Source organism: Rattus rattus, chromosome 13 (assembly GCF_011064425.1).
Source record: "Rattus rattus isolate New Zealand chromosome 13, Rrattus_CSIRO_v1, whole genome shotgun sequence".
NCBI classification, from domain to species: domain Eukaryota; kingdom Metazoa; phylum Chordata; class Mammalia; order Rodentia; family Muridae; genus Rattus; species Rattus rattus.
In genome coordinates, this window is record NC_046166.1 from 6,196,543 (window position 1) to 6,220,560 (window position 24,018).

The following is a 24,018-nucleotide window of genomic DNA, read 5'->3' on the forward strand; positions in this document are numbered from 1 at the left end:
AATCAGTAAAGCATGGCTGTCGGTCCTCATTCTTTTGGATATAGTTCTTTTCAGAACCCCTTCGATAGCCACTGTATACTAAACATCCGTCAGCCCCAAGCTGAGAAGCCATGTAGGGAGTTGAGTGGCTGCCTGAACTTCTCCATCTGAAATGTAGATGTTCTCTTTGTCAGTGGCAGCATTCTAAAGTTAACAGGAAAACAGTGTTTGCTCAGAAATGGCTGTATATGCTTTGGAGAGCTTGTGAAAGCTTGTTCTGTCCTTCTTACTGTCTGACTGGCATGCTTTTGGACTTTGAGAAGCCTTAGTTCTCTTCAGTTGTGAAGAGACACCATGAGCAAGGCAGTTTGCAGAGGAAAGAGTTTATCAGGGCTCACGGCTTCTGGGTGGGGAGCATGGTGGCAGACTGGTGCTAGAGCAGTAACATCTTGTTGGGTTGGGTTGGATTTTTGGTTTGGAGAGGGTTGGGGTTTTGTTTGTTGTTTTGGGACAAGGTCTCTGTGATGGCTCGTTCTGATTAATTTGACACAAGCTAGAGTCATTAGAGAGGGGGGAGCCTCAATTGAAAAGTTTCGAGCCTGTAGGGCATTTTCTTAATCAGTGATTAATGGGGCCCTGTCCATTCTGGGTGAGCACATCGCAGTCCTGGTGGTCCTGGGTTCTTTTGTTTCTCCAAGCCACCCCCACCCGGGTGAGCATTCATTCATTCATTGTGCGTATGCACCAGTATGTGGGAAGGGCAGAGGGAAACGTAAATGCTTCTCTGTATAGTTCTGACTGTCCTGGAACTCACTCTGTAGACCACAGCAAGCACTTTATGAATTGAGCCAGCTCGTGTCTTTTTATGTAAGTTCTAGATCTAACTCAGGTCCTTAGGCTTGGAAAGCAAGTATCTTTCCACCAGAACTACGGGGGAACTACGGTGTTGTTTCCTCTCACGTTGAACAGTGAGCGTGTCTCACATGCTCACACTGATGAGCAGTCTTGGGCAGGCTGTTCTCGCTGACACTGGTGACCGCACCTTATTACTGTCGCGCACATCACTGTGTTACTCACGTCCTTTCAGAATAAGCCTGTGCTCCTGGGTTGTTAACAGCGGCTGCCTGTCATCGCTGCATATCACTTCTCAGTTAACAAAATTACCAAGTGAGACTTGGATCTGTTGTTCATTGTAGTTTGTGACTAATTTTAAAAATTAGCGGCATTATTAAAATCTATACAGGAAATAAAATGCCCATGTGGTCCCCGTCCAGCTTTTAGTTCCTAACATTTACTGAAATTGCTCAATTACTTCAAGCCTTTTCTGTGGTGAGGAGCAGGGATGTTATTTAAAAATGTATGCCTCTGGGGCTGGAGAGATGGCTCAGTGGTTAAGAGCACTGACTGCTCTTCCCGAGGTCCTGAGTTCAAATCCCAGCAACCACATGGTGGCTCACAACCATCTGTAATGGGATCTGATGCCCTCTTCTGGTGCATCTGAACAGCTACAGTGTACTTATATATAATAAATAAATAAACCTTTTTTTTTAAGAAAAAGTATGCCTGTAGAAAGAGTTGAAGACACCCCCCCACACACCCCATCAGTGACTTACTTAACTGAGATTTGGCCTTGTAGAATTGGAGGTGAAGAATTAAAGGTGCCAATAAAAACAGAGTCCATACCCATAACACCCTGAGTCCGGTCACATACTTGTGCAGAGCCTTTCATCTGCTTACAGAGATTCACCAACATCCATTTCAAGGCTGTTCAAAGGATGTGTTCAGTCTTCGTGTCTTAGTGATGTCTAGGTACCACTCAGTTACGGGTTGGAGTTACTCGTAGGAGAAAAGGACACACTTGAATGGATTTCTTAGCCTCTTCTACTGCCTCCAGGGAAGACTGCTTTTTCTTTCTAAAGGTAAGGGACTTCAGTGTTGTGAACAGGATGGTGACTTGGTTAAGTCGTGTGTGTGTGTGGAATGAGGTAAGGCAGGCTCTTTATCTATCGCCAGGACAGTGTCCTGTAATACTCTTTCTTTATCCTCGGAAGTGGACAGAGTACTCAGTCCAGTTGTGTAAAGTGACTTTCTGAACCTGTTCTCCCTACAGTGTGGTGGAAGAGGAGGCACGGCGAGCTCAGCAGGCTGCTCGCGATAAACAGAGTCCCAGCCAGGCCAACGGCTGCAGTGACCAGAGGCCCATAGACATCCTGGAGATGCTGAGCAGAGCCAAGGATGAGTATGAGAGGGTAAGTGTCTGGGGCTGCCCAGGGAACACTGAACGGGCTGGGGGGAGGCAGGCAGGCAGGCAGGCCTGCTGGGGTCTTAGACTGGCAGGTCGTTCTAGCACTGGCTGCAGTCGCCAGTTCAGGAAAGAACAGTCTGATGGCATATGCCTACCTAGAGTACTTGGTTAGGAAGGAAATCTGAAAATGCTTTTCCCTGTAGTCATTGTAGAGCTACTGTGGAAGAGAACGGTCTGGGAGGGTGGAGCTGGTGCTCAGTGAGTACTTCAGGGAAAGCGCCACCACAACTTGCCTTTATCCCTGACGCCATGTTCTAGCGCTGCATCTTGAAGTTATATAGGTTTTGAAAATAATCTGGTAATTTGTACTCCATAATAGTAAATGTCACACTTGTGTTCTGTAATTGAGCTTTTCTTTTTCCAGTTTTGGGGGAGAGTGGTTTGGGAAGTATTTTTTTCTTGGTTGTTTTTGGGGTTTTGAGACCCACTGTTTTGGGGTCTCACTGTGTGATCCTGACTGGCTTCGACTTGGTCTTGAACTCACAGAACTCCACCTGCTCCAGTGCTAGCCACGTCTGGGTGTCTCTTCAGTTTGCACTGGGTTTTACGTCAACATAAAATTCCCTCCTACATGATAAGGAAACGACAGTTTGGAACATGAGCTAATCTATCCAGCATGTATTTATGAATTGTTCACTCTGCCAAACAGACACTTGTCTTGTTTTGTTTGTTGCTATGGTAATGGAGTGTGCTGTTTGCTTGCTTGCCTCTACACACACACACACACACACACACACTCACACACACACATACACACTCACACACACGCTCATACATACACATACACACTCACACACTCTCACACACACACACACACACACACACACTCACACACACACACACACACACACACACACACACACACACACACACACACACACACACACACACACACACACACACACACACACACACACACACACACACACACACACACACACTCTCTGCCTTCCTGCCCTTTCTCTTGGGCCTCTGGTGTGCAGACTTCGTGGTTTCTCATAACACAGGTTTACTACTGCAGCATTTTCACGTACTGCCTTTTAATGTCTCAAGAACCTAGAATTCAGGAACAGAGTCCGCAAACATCTTCTGGAGCTGAGTCTTCTCTTTAAAAAGCCATCTTACTTTCTAGTGGAAAAATATAGTTTAGGCCCATGAGAGGTTTCAAGTTGCACTAAATTCCTCAGTGTCTCATAGATAAATAGGGACAGATTCTATATTAAATATTGGTGGCTGATGAGGGAATTCAGAAGTTCAGAATACTTAGAGAGGATCCAAGGTTACTTTCAGTGCCCTATGGTGACTTAACACTGTTAGTAACTCCACTTCTAGGGACTATAACTCCCTCCTCTAGCCTCTGGGCACCAGGAGTGCATGCGTGCAGACAGACAGACAGACAGATAGTCAAAATATTCAGACACACAAACAAATCTGGGGGCAGGGGAGATTGAGGGCTGGAAAGATGACTCAGCAGTTATGAGCACTTGTTGCTTTTGCAGAAGACCTAGGTTCGATTCCCAGCTCCCGCCTAATGGTTCACATCCATCCTTAATATCAGTTCCAGAGTATCTGATGACCTCTTCTGATCTCCATGGTCACCAGGCATGCACACATACATACATTCAGACAAAATAGTCACATAAAAAAAATCTTTAAAAATGTATTTTAAAGAAACTAGATGTTGGGAAAGTAGTTGTCTATAATTATGATTTTTTTAAATTATTTATTGTATGTATGTACACTATCACTGTCCTCAGACCCACCAGAAGAGGGCATCAGATCTCATTACAGATGGTTGTGAGCCACCGTGTGGTTGCTGGGATTTGAACTCAGGACCTCTGGAAGAGCAGTCAGTGCTCTTAACCGCTGAGCCATCTCTCCAGCCCTGTAATTATGATTTTTAAAATCAAATAACAATCTAGGGGTTTGCTTATTTTGTTGTTGTTTGGTTTGGTTTAAAGGCTAGTTTATTTTCCACAGATCACTTCTCAAAAATATCTTGTGCTATTTCTCATTGCCTCTGTGTTCACTTGGGTACTGATGGTCACTACCCTGAGTGGTGATTTTGATCAGAATGCCCATGAGACAGGAACTAGACACTGCTCAGTGGGACAGGTTCTACAAGGAGTGGCCCTGGCTTCTCTGCCGAGAAGCAAAAAACACAAGAAGAAAGACAACTTTTTTCTTTGAACACTTTCCATGGTGTGAGCATGTTATCTATCCCTGTGTCAGCCCTTAGACACTAGAACTCTAGTGTCAGGTGGGCAGTCTAAAAACCTCATGAGCTTTCTGATTTCAATTACTGCAAAAGCAGTTAGTGCAGACAGCATCTGTTGTAAAGAGCATTCTAGAATATATAAGGTGTTATCCAAGGTTAAAAATCTTTTAACATTTTGTTTATAGGGTTTTCTTTTTGTCTTTATATAGACTGTAAGCAGGGCTTCTTTATAAATACGTTTGCTTTCTGCCATGCTTGCCTATTTTACCATATGGAGCTGGTATCAGAAGTAAGTGGTCCTATGTCTGAGTGTTTGGAAGGACTCCCCAGTGGCAGTAGACAGTCTCTCTGTTTCTTTTTGGGTTGCTTGGGAAATCGTCAGCCAAGGCAAGGGAGGGTCAGCAAGGCCTTAGATGTAATTCTAAATCCTCCCTGTTCTGCCAGTTCATATAAGGCCCTTCCCTCCTTCCCTCTCTGCCCCCCTTCCTCCCCTTCCTGTCTCCTCTCTCCTCTTCTCCTCTCTTCTTTTTTGTAGTCTCACTCTAACCCATGCTAGCCTCAAACAAATGATCCTCCTGGCTCAGCCTCCTGACTACTGAAATTACAGGAGTACACTACCACACCCAGTACAAGGCCAGCATTCCGCATAGTATTTATAAGAGACTATTTGAAACTTAAACCTTGTAAGTATTTCCCCTCTATAGTCTCTGTAGCTTCTTTTTACCAAGGTTTATAGTTCATGTAATGAAAGATAGCTGAAACCACAGACCTTTACAGCTAGTCCAGTCCCCATTGTTTTCAGCCGCAAGACAAACTCCTAGATTTAGAACAGTATTTTTAATTGTTCATCAGAATGTAGGAACGTCATTATTTTTCCTTGGCAAGCAGTGTATAATGCTATAGAAAATTTTATGTTCAACAATTAATAAACCAAAGGAAGAGAATACAGTAATTCTTCCAGCTAGAAATAATTGTTGATAATACTTTGTTATGCGTCCTTCCTAAATTCTGTCCAAATGTGTACCGTTGTTGTGTGTGTTGATCTCATTAGCTGTGCGTTTGTGATGTGTTCGTTACTGCAGATCCACATTTATATTGGCAATAACTGTTCATCTTACAGGAAGTGCTTGCGAGATCTCACTTGATACAACAGAGACAGGGTTTACTGTGGTAGTACTGGGTGACCTGGGACTCACTTCGTGAACCAGCATGGCCTCGAACTCACATGCCCAGTTACATAAATAATACCCTAGATTTCTCTTAATTCTTTTTCTTAACCCCTCAGCACTACAGTCCTGGAGCTGCATCACCATATATTGTATTAATCTCCTCCTAAGATTAATTATTTCAAATGGAATTAGTAGATGAGAGATTCTTACTTAGGCTAACCTCAAACGTTAATGGCCGAGATGACCCTGAACTCTGCTTCCAGTTCCCACTGCTGTAATTCTAAGCAGGTACCGCCTTAGCCAGTTTATATAACACTAGGGAGGGAGTAAGCCTCCTCAAAGATTCAAACAACCCTCCACATTTGTATGTGATTATACACATCTCCTGATCGTATGGCTGCCTGCCATCCTTACCACACAGGACAGACCTTCAACAGAGGCCGAGATGCTTCAGAATTGTTAGTAAGGTACCCAGTACAGAGCTCATCTCACAAGTTCTATGTAAGGATTGCAGAGTCCAGTAACTCAAGAGCCACTTGGAGCACAGTAGAGCTGAGACCTGTCATTGCCTGTTCCCAGGTGAAAGGGTTATTGGAGTACAGCCCCAGCTTGTGGTCACCAGGTGACCTGCCGAGTCCAGGTCCTCTAGCCTTACCTGAACAAATAATGACATAGCGGGACTTCGCCTCCCTTAGGGAAACTCCCAGATTTTAACATTTCTAAGCATTACCTTCTGCTGTAAGAGCTTCTTAGGAACAATGTTGTTTGTCTAATATTCAGGGCCAGTCATTCCATGTAGCGGGGTCTATAGTGACTGATGATGACCCCGTTCAAAGAGCTTTGGTTACAAACTGAGTCCACCAATCTGAAGGGATCCTGTCTTTTAAAACAAAACAAAATTTGTTGTTCTAAAATAATATTAGAATTATCATTTAAATAGAAAAAATACAGTACTCTGTTCACTTATTTAATATTCGAGTCCCTGTTCCTATGTTGAGCATGTTTCTAAGTAGTACAATATTAAGAAAATTACTTTTATTTTTCTCGTCGAAATTGATCTTTCTCTGCATTGAAGATTGGAGAAGTTTCTTCTTGTTGTTCATTTTTGTTGTTTCGATAAACAGTACTTAGAAAATCTGCAACAAGGGGTTGGGGACTTAGCTCAGTGGTAGAGCGCTTGCCTAACAAGCACAAGGCCCTAGGTTCGGTCCCCAGCTCCGGAAAAAAAAAAAAAGAAAAGAAAAAAAGAAAATCTGCAACAAATATTTCCAGGGTGCCGTGATGGCGTGTCTGTCCGGTGACCACGTAAGGATTCTTGTGTATGCCACATTTCTGTTTATTTTGAACCCAGTGCCTAGAGCAGGCTCAGCAAGCTCTACCAGGTACCCAACCAAGCATCCTTTCCATCAGTAAAACAGTGTCACTGCAGTGTCACTTCCCCCGGTTTGAACTTAATGGGATTGAAGTGATTGGATGTCTGTATGTGTGCAGATATACACAGAGGGAACCTTAAGCAGACTGCAGCGCCTTGTGCAAATTCAGCTCAAACTGGGTCATACATGTAAACATTAGACTACTTAGCCGAGTACCGGAGAGAGGGCTCAGTCAGTAAAGCGCTTGTTGTAGAAGCATAAGTCCGAGCTTGCCCTACAGTACCCATGTTTCGGGGTTCAGGGCAGTGCTGGCTGGGGAGTCAGACACTAGAGGATCTGTGGGACTTGATGGACAGCCAGTGCAGCAGAATCCACGAGCTCCAGGTTCAGTGAGACACCTTGCCTCAGAGTGAGTGAGGGCTTCCTGCGTCCGTCACTGGCCTCCCCGTGCACATATTTGCACACAGAACCCAACATCTGCGTGCACCAAAAAAACCCTACAACTGAGTCAGATGTGCTTGTCATACCTAGGAGTGGGGAGACTGAGGCAAGAAAATCATGAATCAAAGTCAGCCTGGAATACATAGCAAGACTTTCTCAAAAAAAAAAAAAAAAAAAAAAAAAACTTTTTTTAGAAGAAAAATGTATTTACCACTGTGCCCTGATTATCTTTGCTACATTTCTACTCCAGTGATCCCGTCTCCCATATAAAAGCATGGCTGTGTCAGCCTGTACCCCCAGCTGGATGGCATGGAGAGTGGGGGACAGAAGGGTAAAGGATTTGCTCCGGCCTGATCAGCTGCAACAGTGAGCCCAGGTTCATTGTGAGACCCTGTCTCATGGGACTTACCTGGCTTCCTTGCACACACACGTGATTACTGCACACAGACAAATAGTTTAAGAATGGAATGTGATGGAGAGATAGCTGAGTGGTTAAGCGCCCTGCTGCTGTTCCAGAAGACTCTGTTCAGTCCCCAGTCCCCACACTCACAGCGTCCTCCAGCTCCTCAGGGACCAGGCACACACACGTTACACAGACATACGTGCAGGCAAAACACGTATACACATAGATAAAAATCTTTTAAAATGAAAACAAGACAAATGTTATACCCCGCAATTAAAAAGGAAGGGGCCACTGATCCTGTAGTTTGCATAACTCCTCAAGGCTTTATGCCAACTGACAAGCCGTTACCATGGTTGTGCCCAGTCCACTTTAGCAGTTTTGAAAAGACAAAGCCATGACAGAACAGACCACTGGTTTCCTGGAATGCTCAGAGGTGGCGACCTTAGTGAGCCAGCACAGGGAGCACATCGGCAGTGTGACAGTGCTTTGCAGCCCGGCTGTTGAGGTGGACGTAGAACGGCCTCTGAACAGATAAGACATCCCATGTAACTTAAGTTATGGGAAATCTGGCAAAATAACGGTTATCTTTCCCTTAAAGATGGGTGATTAAAGCGCTAACTGTTGGAGCTACCATGTATAGAAATAGATTCTCCACTTTATAGAAATTGTATTATAGAAGTTAAGATGAAAACTGATAGAACATCTTGGTGGTATTTTTAAAGTATTTTCGATGCTTCAGATGTGAACCAGATTTTAGACAGCAGTCCTTTTTCAGATGATAGACTTTTTCTTTTAATTCTTTTCCAAGAATCAGATGGGCGGCTCAAATATCTCCAGTCCGGGGCTACAGCCAAGCTCTCAGCTCTCTAATCTGGGAAGCACCGAGACTCTAGAAGAGACACCCTCTGGCTCACAAGATAAGGTTCGTACAGAGCAGCACCATTTCATAAGGGTCTGAACCATGGTACAAGCTTGGCTTATCGCTTGTCTGTCAGATCATGTGTGTGACATCATGGCGGCACATACCCAGCCCATGAGATGCTCTCGTGAACAGTGCAGCAGCCTCCTTCCTGGTTCCTCAGCTCTTGCTCTTGGGTACCGCCTTGTCTGTGCTCAGCCAGGCCAGCAGGGTGATCCTCTGCTGGTGTCCCGTCTCACTCATAGTAATGGCCCATAAGACTGTACCCTGCCCCTGGCCTGCCCCTCTCCTGAGCCATCAACTCCTATCATCTACCAGGCTCACGTAGCCCCTGCTCCACACAGACTGTGACTTCTTGGTGGCTTCCCTTGGCTCTCAGTACTTTTCTCCTGTGACAGTGTCCATTTTCTTCTTGTCTCTCGTGACTTCTTAGTTAGGGTCTGCTGTCACCCCTCTGCCCTCCGTCCTCCACTTGCCTTATTTTCTTACTGTCTTTCATTAGCTTTCATTGGTTTGGTTTAGTTTTATCCACTGTCCCATGCTAATGGACCTGTAGATCATTTGCTTGTTTCTTTTTATGAGACAGGGTCTCACTATGTGGTCCTTGCTGGCCTGAAATTAGCTTATTTAGACCAGGCCTGTCCTGCTCCTCAGTGCTGGGATAAGAGGGTGTACACCACACCCTCCCGAGACCAGCTGTTTTCTCTCCCTGTTCAAGGCTGTGTCTTGGGTTTTTTTCAAGACAGAGTTTCTCTATATTTTTGGCTGCACCAGAACTCACTTTGTATCAGTGCTGTGTCTTTAGCACCTAGAAATATAAATATTTATTGAATTGATTCATTCTCTTTATAATTGGTGGTCTGATAAAACAACAAATACTAAGCCATTAAACGTGTCGATTGTGTTTATGTAAAGCATTAAGTAGTTGAGAAGGAGCCAGGCGTGGCAGTGACCCCAGCTCCTCAGAACAAAAGCAGATTCTATCCCATAATAACCATATGCATATACACATAATACAGAAAAAGTCCACGTACTGTTTCCTACTGAACATCGAGTAAAGCGTGGCATACTGTCATGCCAGGATGTGACAGGAGCCACACACCATCATGCTCAGATCTCGGTTGTAGGACGTGCACGCACGCCTCCGTCTGTAATTCTGTCCTGCGGGTGAATTTACAGAACCACTGCTTTGTGTTGCCCTCCCTAAGCATAGCAACATCCCCGCACTCCTTCTTCTCCTACCACCATCTTCTTCATTTCTCTCTCTTTCCTTTTTGTTATCGTTGCATTTTGGCTTTTTGAGACAAGGTCTCTCTATATAGTGCTGGCCGTCTTGGAACTCGATGTGTAGACCAGGTGACCCCAGCTCACAGAGATCTGCCTCCTGAGTTCTTAAAGTTGTACACCACCACGCCCAGCTCTACCACCCCCCACCCTGAGCCCCTGCCAACCACTGATCTCTACAGATGTTTCCAAATCAAGAATGTGACTGCTAAGCAAATAGAACTACACACAGTGTAGTCTTTCAAGTCTTTCTCAGTTAGCGTAAGTACCAGAGACTTGTTGAAGTTACTGTGTGTCAAGTTGGTGTCCTTCCCACTCCCCTTGAGAGGGTTTGAATCCACGCAAGCCAGACAAGCAGCATCCCAGCCCGAGTCTGTCCTTACTGCTAAGTAGGGTTAGATGATACAGCAGTTCACACTGAGTACTCCAGACCTGAAATGTTTGCGGCTAGAAGCATTTTAAAGTTGAGGGTTTCCTAGGGTTTTAGAATATATTTTAAATATAGATCTTAGAATATATATCCATATATTGAGATATCTTGGAGTGGGCTCCAGATCTGAACTAGAAATTCACTTGTGTTTCACAGAGATGTGACCTGATAGTAAGATTAAAAATAATTGTCCATGGGGTTGGGGATTTAGCTCAGTGGTAGAGCGCTTGCCTAGCTGGTTCGATCCCCAGCTCCGAAAAAAAAAAAAAAATAATTGTCCATGTGCTTCTGTTAAAACTTTGACCTCTGACATGACATGCATTTTCATCTGTGGCCTCACATTGGGATCTGAAAGATTTTGAGGTTGGAGAATTTAGATTGTGTGTTTTTACTTTTTAAGTTAACGCATGTGATCCTCTCACTGAGGTCCTCGCTCCTTGCCTGCTTTTTTTTTTTTTTTTTTCCGGAGCTGGGGACCGAACCCAGGGCCTTGCGGTTGCTAGGCAAGCGCTCTACCGCTGAGCCACATCCCCAACCCAGATTGTGTGTTTTTAGATTAGGAACACTCAACCTGTTTAACTTAGTCTAACCATTTCGGAACATTTCCCTATTAAAGGGCGTTTGGGTTGTCTGCGGTTTTGTGGCTATTATGAATTAAGTACGAGTATGGAAGTTGATCTTTATTAACATGCCGTGTACAACGGCAAAGTCGTTAGATTACAGTTGTGTATACAATGTATACCAAGTCTCCCTTACCTCTCCGCCCTTATTCTCACTTGTTTCGAGACCATGTCTCATGTAATAACCCGGGCTGACCTCAGACTCCGGATAACCGAGGACCAATCTTGAACTTTGGTTATCCTCTCTCTACCTCCCGAGCAGAGTATGGGAAGCGTGCACGTGCAGTACTCCTCAAGTGCCGTTCCTTACCTCTGTCTCCCATCCTATTTTATTTCATTTTGTTTTTAGTAGAGTTTCTCATTGGCCCACAGCTTCAGAAGGTCCCCATTACCCATCTCTCCCTGCCAGCCCAGGGCTGGGACTACAAGTGTGCAAATGAGTAGGAAAACACAAGTTTGAAGACTATGGAGGCTACATTGCAAGACTCTGTTTCAAAAACACAAAATAAAATAAAATTGCACCTTTTTTCAGCTAAAACCAAGGAATTACAAAGCACTGAAGTTTGGCTGTTGTCAAAAAGCTGTGTGATTGTCTAGACCGATTACAGATCCCTTGCACAGTTAACTGTTTATTTAATGATGCTGCCATCTAGTGCTGGGCAGCACCTCCTGCTGCCAGGCCTTAGTACTAAATCCCACCTGATAGAGCCCTCGCTCGGAGAGGCTCAGTCAGACCTCCTTGTCAGGATCCCTAGTACCACATACAAAGCGGGGCTCACTGGCTCTCGTCTCACTCCGGCACTGGGAAGGCAGATCTCCAGAGCTGGTTGGCCAGTCAGTGTAGCTGAATAGACGAGCTCTGGTTCATTGAGAGACCTGGCCTCTGCAGGGTGAAGAGTGACTGACGTTGACCCCTACCTCGCCTCCACATACATGCACATGTACCTACATGCACACACGCCTATATCCACATGAACTTGTACGTATACTGGAGATACAACTCACACAATAATACACTTCACTTTCATAATTCACTTAGCAAGTTCTCTTGGTAATCTTCCCCCAGTGTGTTTGCTTTTGTTTTTTATTTGGTTTAATTGTTCCTACTCTTTAATGTAGAAGTATGACTTCTTACCTGAAATTTCTGCAGAATAGCCGAAACATTTTGTTTTTCAGAGTAACTATATCTAGAAGTTGATGTGTCTGTGAAAGTGTGATCCATTAGTGAATGTAAATACTGTTGTCTGCTCCTTTCCTCTGGATTATCTGTTTACGTGGACTGGATGGGTTAGACTGGATGGGTTGGTTCGTGAGGACAGACTCGCAGCCTCGCCAACAGAGTAAGGAGCTCAGCAGGTGGCTGAGGTGACCCTGAACTTCTGATCCTCGGCCACAGCTCCTAAATTCTACTCTGCTCACGGCTTAGTGGGGGCTGAGGGTTTTGTTTGTTGGTTTAGTTGGTTTTGTGGAGGTGGGGGAGGGTGGGGGTTATCGATTGGCTGGGTTGGTTGCGGAAACACTCTTTGTTGCCTGGGATTACCTTAAACTCAGACTGGTTATGTAAATTTTCCAGTTAAGACGAGACTTGAACCTCATTATCTTTTATTTAGGTAGTGGGATCTGGAGAAGTAGAGATATGAGGAGGTTGAGCCTTGTGAACCGTTGCTTATTAATTATTCCTCTTTATTTCTGTAATTTATAAAGAGATTTTGATGTAGACTCACTGTGTAGGAGGATCTCTCCTGAGTTTGAGGCCAACCCAGTCTACATAGTTCTAGGACAGCCCACGCAGTGTGAAAAGACCCTGTCTCAAAGTACACACACACACACACACACACACACACACACACACACACAGAGAGAGAGAGAGAGAGAGAGAGAGAGAGAGAGAGAGAGAGAAAAAACCTCCAGATTTAGAATCTCACTTTAAATATAAGGCCACACAAAAAGAGGAATAAAAATAAACTCTTTATGCATCTGCATGTGCTAGGTGAGAGAACCACTTCCCCAACTTCTAAACTCAGCGTAAACGTTTCCCTCTTTCTTAGGATGTGGAGGAGAAATGACCAAGGGATAAGTTGTTCTGGGTGTTTAGGTTCCTGCCGTACAGTGCTTTCTATCAAGGAGTTCAGTCCCTCTCTCCACACTGGCACCGTTTGCCACTGTGTCACTAACATGGGCACTTGACGTGGGTAGCTTTGTTGCGTGTAGCCCCAACCTTAGCCACATTCACCACAGGAAACAAAGTAAATGCTAAAACCGTTATCTAGAACTCCACAGAACAGAACTTTGTCACTACACAGCTCCCATGCTCGGCCTTGGAGAGCCTCTGAGCCCTGCAGGCGACCACTTTCTGCATCTTCGGATGCTCTGGGCTGCTTTCCTCCACTGTCCACGCGTATGTGTGGGTGCTGGAAGAGGATTCTGGGTCCGCTGGTCTCCGAAGCGTTCTTCAAGCGCATCGTTTGCTCTTGTTTTCCAGTCTGCTCCATCCGGTCACAAGCATCTGACGGTGGAGGAGTTATTTGGAACCTCCTTGCCAAAGGAGCAGCCAGCACCTATGGGCCTAGAGTCAGAAGACACGGACAAGCTGCTGGGAGATGCACCACAGAAAGAGCCCAGCTCATTCCTCCCGTTTTCCTTTGAGCAGTCAGGGGGAGCCCCTCAGGCTGAAAACCTGGGTGTCCATTCTGTCACTCACCACACAGTCCAGCCTGAAGTCAGCGCCCCGGTGCTGATCACTCCCGCCTCCATTGCACAGTCAGGCGACAAGCACCCCCCAAGCTACACTCTCCCACTGAGCCCTGTCCTCAGCCCTACTCTGCCAGCTGAAGCTCCCACCACACAAGTTCCCCACTTACCTCGGAATAGCACCATGATGCAAGCAGTAAGGACCACACCTAGGCAGAAATCTCCACTCCTGAACCAGCCCGTCCCTGAGCTAAGCCACAGCAGTCTGATTGCTAGCCAGAGCCCCTTCAGAGCCCCAGTGAGCCTGGCAAACACAGCTGGCACGGCCATCCCAAGCTCTGATCTGCTCCAGAAACTCAGGTTGACCCCACAGCATGACCAAATACAGGCACAGCCACTTGGAAAAGGTGCAATGGCACCCAACTTTTCTTCGGCAGCTGGCCAGCTGGCCACCCCTGAGAGCTTCATAGAGCCTTCCTCTAAGACAGCAGCAGCAAGAGCAGCAGTCGCAGCCTCCCTGAGCAACATGGTGCTTGCTCCAACCCTCCAGGTAAGACAGGAGCAGGAGGAGGTAGAGAAACGAGAAGGGGGGGGGTGTCCCTGTCCATCCTTATCTCTCTATGGTCTGAAACTGAACTTGGTGTGTATTCTTGTACACACGTGTGCATGCATAAATGATTTTCCAGGTTTTGTAGTAACTCAGATTTGCTGTGTAGACAAACCTGGAGGAGTTAGCATTGGAAGAGGAATACATTGTAAGTTAAGGAGTGAGTCACGGAGGAAGAGTGACTTGTTGTTAATGTCAGAAACAGGAGTCAGGCCACCCATTCCAGAGCAAGCTGTCAATCACTTGGGCCTGAGCATTAGGGGCCTGGGTTGAGCACTGTGGACAAGTGGATTTTTAAAATATCGTGTCAGTGAGGCTTCATGGTAGGTTGTACAGAGGGTAGAGCAGAGGTTTGCCCGTCAAAGTCACTCATCAGTAGCAGATTTACCAGCGAGAAAATGAGCTGAGTTGTCGTGATCATCGCATGGTCACAGCCTGAAGGGAGTGTGCCGCTCCGTGACTGCTGCCTGCCTGCTTGCCTGCTTGCCTGCCTGCCAGCATTTGGGTCTGACATGTGAAAGGAGCGAGCATTCTGCTCAGTGACAGGGCTCTGTGCTGTGTGTAGTGTCACTCGATCCTCTCCTTTGCTCTCATAGACTACAAAAAGGGCACGGAAGAGAGTTTAGGTTTCTGATTGTAGAGGGAAAGGGTCTGTCCCAACTCGCAGTTAATCTGGAAGCTCAGGCGATGGTCTGCACCTGTCGTCTTCACATTCAGCCCCGAAGACAGCACCACACCACACTCTTGCAGGCTGCTTGGCAGGAACCACTTACATACATGTGAATAACCATTTAGATGGCAGTAGCCAAGTTTAAGATTTTGTTCTTGCCTGGTATAGTGCACTGCACACACGCCTTTGTTTCAGTAGAAATCTGTGATTTCAAGTCTACATAGCAAGCTCCAAGCCAGCCAGGGCTGTCCTGTATCAAAACAGAAAGACCTGGTCTGCACGGAGCTCTCATGTTTACTGTGCTGCACTAATGCTCTCCCAAGGCCATGAGGGTGCACACCTGTAAAACCATTGCCAAGAACCATTGCTGAGGCACAAGGGTCTCAAAACAAAACACCAGGACGTTCTCTGCCCCTACAGTGTACTTAGGATGCAGGCTATTCAGTGCCACTAACCAGGGTCAGAGGACCTCTGAGAACTTGGGACTGCGGACAATGGCAGTAGAGCAACTTGCCTGTCATACTCGAGGCTCTGAGTTCAGCTTCCAGCACTGCAGGAAACGTTTAAATCATTTATATCGTGCACATTCTTTTTTTTTTTTTTTTTTTGGTTCTTTTTTTCGGAGCTGGGGACCGAACCCAGGGCCTTGCGCTTCCTAGGTAAGCGCTCTACCACTGAGCTAAGTCCCCAGCCCCTATCGTGCACATTCTGTGTGCAGCAGCCGCTTGAGAGGCCAAGGCAGGAAGATTGCAAACTCAGGTGCGTCTCAACCTCTAGACTGAAACAAACTCCAGGGCCGAGGATAGGGCTCACTAGTAGAGTTGGCCCTGAGTTCAGTCCCCATCACACTTCTTAGAGTCACCTGACAGGCTCTGTCCACACATCCCTCGGGGACTCCACAGGAGCTGCTGTCCAGGGCCCTCATTGTGGAGATGAGTCACTGGGAGCATTACCAACAAGTTCCTGGGTAATAACACTGCTCTGTCACCGACAACTAACTGAAGCTTGCTGTATCTGTTCATCCTTTTCCCCCTTTAAACATTTCAGTCTATGCAGCCAAACCAGGATCCTGAAGTATTTGCCCAGCCTAAGGTGTTACCCAGTGCCATCCCGGTAAGTGTGTGTGTGTGTGTGTGTGTGTGTGTGTGTGTGTGTGTGGGTGTGTGTGTGTGTGTGTGTGTGTGTGGGTGTGTGTGTGTGTGTAGGCCAGAGCTGGCACTGGGTGTCTCTGTCAGTTCCCCACTTTATCTATTGAGTCAGGGTCTCTGCTTGAGCCTAGCCATCTTGCTGTCTCTGTCTCCTGTGCCCCACCCAGATGTTTGTTCCTGGAGATCCAGACTCAGAACCTCACAGGCTAACACATAGCAAGCACTCACCCCACTCAGCCATTTCCCCAGCCCTGGGACATCCTCCCCCCACCCCTGGAGAGCACATTGAACAGTTGTGGGATCTTCTGGTGTAAGGTGGGCTCTTACCACCTTAGTGAAAAGCTGTAGCATTCCAGCTCTGTCCTGTCTCAGATGCCCTTTTAGGACAGAGTTGCTGTGGCCTGAAACCTTGTGTTAGCTCTGTATAGACGTCTTGACTGTATAGAGGGCGGGTCAGCCACTGGGTGGGCCGTGTGGATCATTTGTAAGTGGGTGGGTGCTGGGCCATATATCAACCTGGTCTCTATAAGAGGTACTCCTGGAAAATGAAGCATCCCAGGAGACAGCCACTGTCCTGCCACAGTCCCTCACTTGCGATGACAAAGCCTCCTCACCTGTGTACATCCCTCCTCCTCTCATAAGCACCTGCCTTGTTCTGTTACCCACCCCTCCATTCACCTGCCAACCTGAAAGACTCAGTTCTCCCACGGCACTCGCTCACCTGCTTATGAGCCTGTACCCTCTCCTCTCCTCTCCTGGATTTTCAGAGGTTACCCTCTGTCTGCTTTAAGTTAGCCTGTCCTGTTGTGTGGTCATCAGCAGAAGCAACTAACCCAGTTTTATACCAGAAAGCAAGCCGAGGGGCTGGAGGGCTGGCTCTGCACCTGCTGAGCGGTACCAATGCTCCTGCCTGAGGATCCAACACCCTCTTCTGCCTTCTGTGGGCAACACACACTCTCTCTCACACACACACTCACACACACTCTCTTTCTCTCTCTCTCTCTCTCTCTCTCTCTCTCTCTCTCTCACTCTCTCTCTCCCCTCTCCTCCCCTCCTCCCTCCCTCCCTCCCTCCATGAGCATACATGCAGCCAAAGCACTCATACACATAAGGTCTTAAGGGCAGGGGCAGGCAGGCCGAGTGGCTCAGATAACAGAAGTGACTATTATTCTGTGTCCCACAGATCGCAGGCCCTCCATTGGTTACTGCAACAACCACAGCAGTATCTTCAGTCCTGCTGTCCCCCAGTGTGTTCCAGCAAACAGTTCCCAGGTCCGCAGACCTAGAAAGGAAAGCCAGCTCCTCCTCTCCCCTCACTGTTGGAACACCAGAAAATCAGAGAAAGCCTTCCATTATTCTCAGCAAGTCTCAGCTCCAGGACACGCTGATACATCTAATAAAGGTATGTGTGGTATCCGCTTAGTTTTTAACTTCATGTCTTGACAAGGCTTAGTGTATATTGGTGCAAATTCAGAAACCTGCCTGGCAGCAGCCTCCTTTTCCAAGTATATCCTCCTGGGAAATGGAATGGTGGACGTAAGTGTGACTGTCTCGGGGGCAATTTGGGGAATTAGTCAGTTCTGTGTGTTCCTAAGGTGCTACCTTAGAGGCGAGTTCTGAGGAAGTAACAGGCAGTGTGTCCTTCCCGTCTCTTCCAGAATGACTCCGGCTTTCTCAGCACGCTTCATGAAGTTTACTTGCAGGTTCTGACCAAGAGCAAAGACAACCACAGCCTATGACTGCAGTGGAGGCAGTGCGCAGGGACAGGGTCCACCTCCAGACAAGCAGGCTTCCTCGCGCACATCTGAGGAGAACATGGAGCTTCGAGGAGCCTGAGGGCCTCGTCCTTAGGGATGTTTCTAGAGACGTTCTCAGTGATGATGGAGGTTTCACTGTGAAGCATCACCAGCAAACCTTTGTTTGACAAAAACAGCAAGAGACCATTGTGTTGAGTTCCGTGGGCGTTTTCATCAGCTGTAAGCCCGTGTGTGGAATGAGGGCCTGGCTGTCAGCTGCTTTCCAGGCCTGGGAGGAGCCACCAGCCTCAGTGAAGCCCACGCCCTCCCTCCTCTACCCCTAGAAGCTCTGAACTCAATGTCAGCTCGCAGAGTAGCTTCAAGTTTTAAGGATCAGGATTTAAGTTGACTCTTTGGAAGGTATTTGTTCAAGTGAAGTATATTTTCTATGAGCACCCCGCTTGGGCCTTAAGACTTCTGGGATGTCTTTGTGTTCCGGGAAGTGTCCCTGGCCTGCCCTGTGCAGACTCCGTGAAGCACAGCTCTTTGGGTGGGGCCCGCAGGGCTCTGGTCGGTGGAGAGGAGGCTTCACACCGTTGAAGCAGAGGCCGGGGCACACAGATCCAGATCCTACCAGAAGGCTCCATTCTAGTGAACTCTCAGCAGTTTAGTGTCACGTTTGTGCGTGAAGCGCAGCCTTATTTCCTCCTCCGTCTAAACACAGTTGAAGTTGTTGTTGATTGTTTTCCTTAACTGTTGGCAAAGGACCAGTGGACCAATCTGACAAAGCCATTCTGGTTCCATTCCTCAGATGTGCTGAGAGCAGTTTTAAAGCTATGCAGAAAAGGGAGCTGTCCCCACACTGCCCTTCCTTTGTTGTAGAATATGGAGTCAAAAGCAAGTGTGAGACCCAGACCTCACAGTGTGTTCCTAGGCTGCGCGCTCCGGCCGCAGTGCAGAACTGTAGAAATGCTTTGTGATGCTGCTATCGATCTGCCATGGTTTCTATTTATTCTTTTATGGCATGTAATGGTGTTTGGTAATATTTTAATGTAGAATTTGATTATTTCAGCAATAGTAATTTTGAGATATTCTTTGAATGAAAAGTGTCTTCGTTTCTATGATACAGGTCATTTTCTAGTATTTAACCAATTAAGATGCACTGCTTACTTTTCTGAGCACTATTTAATGATGGGTAAGAACCCTGTTGGCTCAGCCAGCTAGCGTAAGGACTCGCTGTGAATAGTGCCGGCGGGCACGGCGGTGCGGCTGGCAGGCACGGTGGGCCCACCGGACAGTTGCTTAAGCTTTAATGGGAACTCAATCAAAGGCTCATCGATTTCTTTCTAGCTGAAGTTTTAGAAAATTACTTATTAATTACTTACTTTGGTCTTAGTTTTTTAGCCTAAAGAACACTTTGATTGGCTTATGCTGATCTCAACATGCTTCCTGGACAATGTTTCTGCTTCTCAGTTGAGTGTCTTCTCTTGTCTACCTAGTTATGTGTGAAGTGTGCAGAATTCAGGGAAGCTTAGTCTTTTTCGTACTAAGTTAGGGATAGTTTCATGATAGTATGTAAATATAGCAACCAAAAATTAATTGTTCACGTGTCATCTAAGCAAGGTAAAGTTGTGGTGAGGTGATGAATGTTGCTGACAGTAGGAGGTGGTGGTCAGGGAGCCGCAGGGCTGTTCTCGTAAGGTGAACACGCACGCCTGTAGGCGTGGTCACCCTGAGTGGGCTTGGTGGACGTGAGTAAACAGATGGTTCAAAGCATCTTCTTCCAATAGGTGTGTGAGTTTCGCTGATGCTTTCGAGTGTGTAGTGTTATATGAGGGCGAAGCATGGGTACCCTAAAGGGTGCCTGCAGTCAGACCGGATACTTTCACCCTTAATCCCAGGAATGAGTAAGATGAGCAGGAGAACCTCTGAGAAGGAAGGCTTCCTCGGTGTAGATGGGAACTTCTGAGTGCCGAAGGGATGCAGGCGGGAGGCGGGCAAACCTGTTTCAGCTCCCAGATTTACATGCTCCAAGCATTTACTCAAAAGTCAGAGGCCAGAAGTTCCAGATCAGGACTCCTAGGAAGCTGGGCCCGAGTGAGCCCAGAGACCCGGGCCAGGCCTGACTGTAGGTGCCGTTGGCTGAGCCTGGCCAGAGTCCGCTCCGTTGCCTTACTCCTCGTCCAGGCATGCTGTCCAGATGCTCTGCTAGCTGGCATAGCTTGCATGTTAACAGTGTCTTCCGGAACCTTAGTTAGACTGAGAGGGACATTGGACATGCTTCTCGCTAAGTTGGCAGAGTCCAGAAGACCTCATTAGGCCATTTGGTCCATCTGTGTACACACCCACCCCCTCCCCAGGTGACCATAGAGTCTGGGAAGAGTAGCCCAGAGTTCAACATGCAGCAAGCATGTCTAGGGTGTCACCAGTGAGTGACACTGCTCTTTGTGTTGTACTTAATGTTATGTCTTTGAATGGGTGGACACCCCAGCTGACGCCCCCACCCCGACCCCCAGTCCTCTCAGACTGCCTTGTCCCCCATTGTTACCTCTCCGGGGCCCCACTTGACTTTGCGTGCTAAGTCTCACGTGCCCATCAGCATCAGGAAAGGCGTTGTCCCCTGCAGGCTCCACACGAACTGTCCACAGCTCGCCTGGGCAGTGGTGTTCATTCCAAACCCAAGTCAAGGCCTTAGCCCAGGCTTGGCTTAGATACCAATGACCAGCATGTGCAAGCATTGGTTCTGTCTGTGGCCTGAATCTTCTATGGGAATTAATCATAAATGCCATTGAATCCACTAGTAAATAATCTTTTTAAACCATGCAGCTTTATTGCTCTCTTCCCCCAAAGAATGTCCTTTGAAATGTTCTCAGTTCAGGAGTAGAGGCCGTAACTGCCCTTCTAATACCAGTAATGCAGCCTGTGAAACTGACGGTGCCTACCTGCTCGTAAAGCAGAGCCGGCCATCATACTGCAGCTCAGAGGGAAGAGAAGGGCACAGGCGCGTGAGGAGGACCCTGCGAGTCAGGCACTGAGGGTGCACGGCCCAAGCCCGCTGTCCTCAGGGCACACCCACTAAGGACCATGTGTTTCTTCTGGCCTGCCTTTGTTTTCCTTCAGTTGTGTTGAGAGTGTGCACACTCTGGAGCTAGCAGTGCCCACCCTGTTTTCAAGAATCCAAAATGCCAGGGTCTGGGCAGAGCACCTCACAGTGGGCTTTGAAGCTGCTCACCAAGAGCATTTCCTGGAGGACCAGGGCCTCGGGAGCCTGTGGGGTTAGGTGTGAGGTTGTTTTGTTGTTTTATTTTTTTGTTTTTCATTTCAAGTTTCAGCAGGAGAGCTGTGCAATGTTTCCCTCGGATTCCGATTTGACATCACTCTTTCAAACACTGCAATGCAATACATATCACTTTGAAGTGGGAAAAAATGCGAAGTTGTGTTTCCCTTTTATCTGTGAATCCTTAGAGCGTGTTGGTGTGCGTGCGGAGTGGTCTCACTCCCTACTGCTTCGGCCGTGTGGCTCCCCTGGCTCCCTGCACCCGGCTCTCCGCCTTCCGAGGACACGAGAAGCCCTGCGCGCCACTGTGAAGCTTCGTTCCGTGACGCAGTGCCACCTCATTAACCTTTTTAGTGGTGTGGATTTTATACCATCTGTGTATGTTTGCAAATATTAAGTTATTACATGTTTTAAAATGAGCATTTTTCATCCTAAATTTTATATGTTTGCAAATATATTTTTTTAATAAAATTTCAAAACCAAGTTTTAGCACCTACTAAAAATTCTAATTGTGTTTTTTATTTAATCTGTAGAAATGGGAATTTTCAATGAGCTGTACTTCACCAGAGCCCTATACCGCTCAGGTGGAGTAAGGGCAGGGAACAAAACCAGCTAAAAATCAAGGTAACCTTCCAGAGACCTGGCTTTAGCTTATGTTTCTCCAGAAAGCAGCTGTTTTCTGGGTCCGGAGGGACAAGCACGTGTGTATGTGGGGCTGGGCTCCGCGGTTAAGTGCTTGGTGCACAAGCTTGCGTGCAGACCCTCAGCACCCCGTTTTGGTTTTGTTTGTGCCAGGTGTGAAGGCCGCTGTGCCCCAGTGCTGGGGAGCCCCTGGCTGGCTGGTTTAGACCAAACAGCTCCAGGTCCAGTGAGAGACCCTGTCTCAAACAAAGTGGAAAAGTGATTTAGGAAGACATCCAGTATCAACCTCCGGCTTCCACACATGCCCACAGGCATGCGTACACAGGCGTGTACCACGTGGGCAAAGGTGTGTATGTGCAGGAAGAGGTCTGGTGTGTCCCAGGACCACATTACAGCAATGGCAGTTTCACCATCTAAACTGGCTTTCTTTCTAACTGGAATCCTGCAAAGTGTAGTTCAACCCAGGGCTTTGTGTATTGTAAACATGCGCTGGCGCTGAGCTGCAGGCACTGAGCTGCTGCAGGCACGGCGGCACTCGCCTGTGCTCCGAGCCGCTGAGAGTCCTTGTCTACACAGCAAGCTCAAGACGAGCATGAGATTTATGGATGAGACCTGTTTCAGAAGGGCAGAGGCAGGAAGAGTTCCTGAATCCAAAGGGGCCAGCCTGAGCTACATAGTAAAAGCTGCTTGGTTCTTTCGTCTTTCTAAAACACCTTTCTTCCCCCCACCCTCTCCCTAACAAGTTACTCTAGACTGTAGGTTCTTGATTCCTTCGTCTTGCTGCTGTCATTAAAGGGTAGAGTTCGGTTGTGGGTCCAGCTTGCTTTGGGAGAGCACTTACACACAATTATATAATATAATATATAACAATGTATATTATATAGATCACTAGTGTATATTGTATGTATAATTACTATATCACATAAATATATAATTATATAGTGTATAAGCTATAGATACCTACCCGTAAGCGCAGGACTTGGGAGGTAGATGCAAAAGGACCAGAAGTTCAAGACCATCCCAAGCTCGTAGCTCACTGGAAGGCTACACTGTAAGCTAGAATAGTCTGCTTGGCTGCTGCTTTTCATCTGTCAAGACATGGATCGTGGGTTCCTGGAGAAGGTGGCCCCATTGGCAAGGTGCCTACTGCACAAACGGGGACCTGAATTCAGAGCCCCAGTACCCAGTAAAAGCCTATGGCAGCTGCATCCCTGAGTGGGGACGATGGGGGCAGAGACCGAGCTCTAGAGCCAGCCAGCCAGCCTAGCCAAGTTGATCTCAGCGAGAGACCCTGTCTCAAACAGTAAAGTGGAGGACCAGCCAGATGGGTCAGTGAGTAAAGGCATTTAAGCTTAATGGCCTGATTTTTAATCTGGTCGTTTCCACATGGTGCAAAGAAAACCAGCTCCTCCAAATTGTCCTCTGACTTCCGCATGTGTTACACCTATATACACAAATATGTGTGATCAAAAGGAATTGAAATGGACAGCAATCAAGAAAAGCGTTTGGTGTCAGTCCCTAGCCCCCACACATACACATACACCAACACCTAGATGAGAGTTTGGGTCACTGGGTTCATTGGAATATTGTGAAAAACTAAATTCAGTAGATTCTGAGTAAGAGCTGGAGTTTCTTCAAAACTGAACAAGGCAAGGTTGAGGCTTCTGCATTCGTCCCAAGAATGTTTTCTCTCACCATGTTCAGGTCTTGGTTCATGGAGTGGGTGCCGCTACAAGTCTGGCTTGAGTAAGGGACACGTGAATCTGGCCTGTCTGAGCTGTCAGGACCCCTGGGCTAGAGGAGCTCAAAATGGGCAATCACGTAGGGCGAGGAAGAACATAGATGAGGGCAGGAAGTACGGACTCACTGGGGCTGGTAAGGTCATAGTATCAGTACAAGTGTGAGGACCAGAACCCACAGGATGCTAGGTGGACGTGGCTGCCCGTCCTGTGAGTATCTAGAAGGACAAAGGCGGAGCCAGCATACCAGTGAGCTCTATTCAAAGGAGAGAAGCGCTATTGAGGAAGACTCCAGTCCTGAGTCCCCACACACATGAATACACACATGTTCATGCACTCCATACCACATACAAAGCAGGAAGCGGGG

The 24,018-nt window shown here is 47.1% G+C and overlaps 1 protein-coding gene across 2 annotated transcripts in view; it reads left to right on the top strand.

Annotated features, from left to right (window-relative positions):
* Dcp1a (decapping mRNA 1A) overlaps positions 1–21,773 on the top strand; it is a 46,356-nt gene extending 24,583 nt beyond the window's left edge. The window contains exons 5-10 of one of the 2 annotated variants that reach the window (XM_032919470.1): positions 2,090–2,228; positions 8,697–8,810; positions 13,624–14,382; positions 16,157–16,222; positions 17,441–17,659; positions 17,916–21,773. In XM_032919470.1, the coding sequence (XP_032775361.1) occupies positions 2,090–2,228; positions 8,697–8,810; positions 13,624–14,382; positions 16,157–16,222; positions 17,441–17,659; positions 17,916–17,996 (1,378 nt within the window). In that variant the 3' untranslated portion in view covers positions 17,997–21,773. The remainder of the gene's footprint in view (positions 1–2,089; positions 2,229–8,696; positions 8,811–13,623; positions 14,383–16,156; positions 16,223–17,440; positions 17,660–17,915) is intronic. The other variant, XM_032919471.1, reaches the window with a different exon arrangement.
* Positions 21,774–24,018: the final 2,245 nt, after the last annotated feature.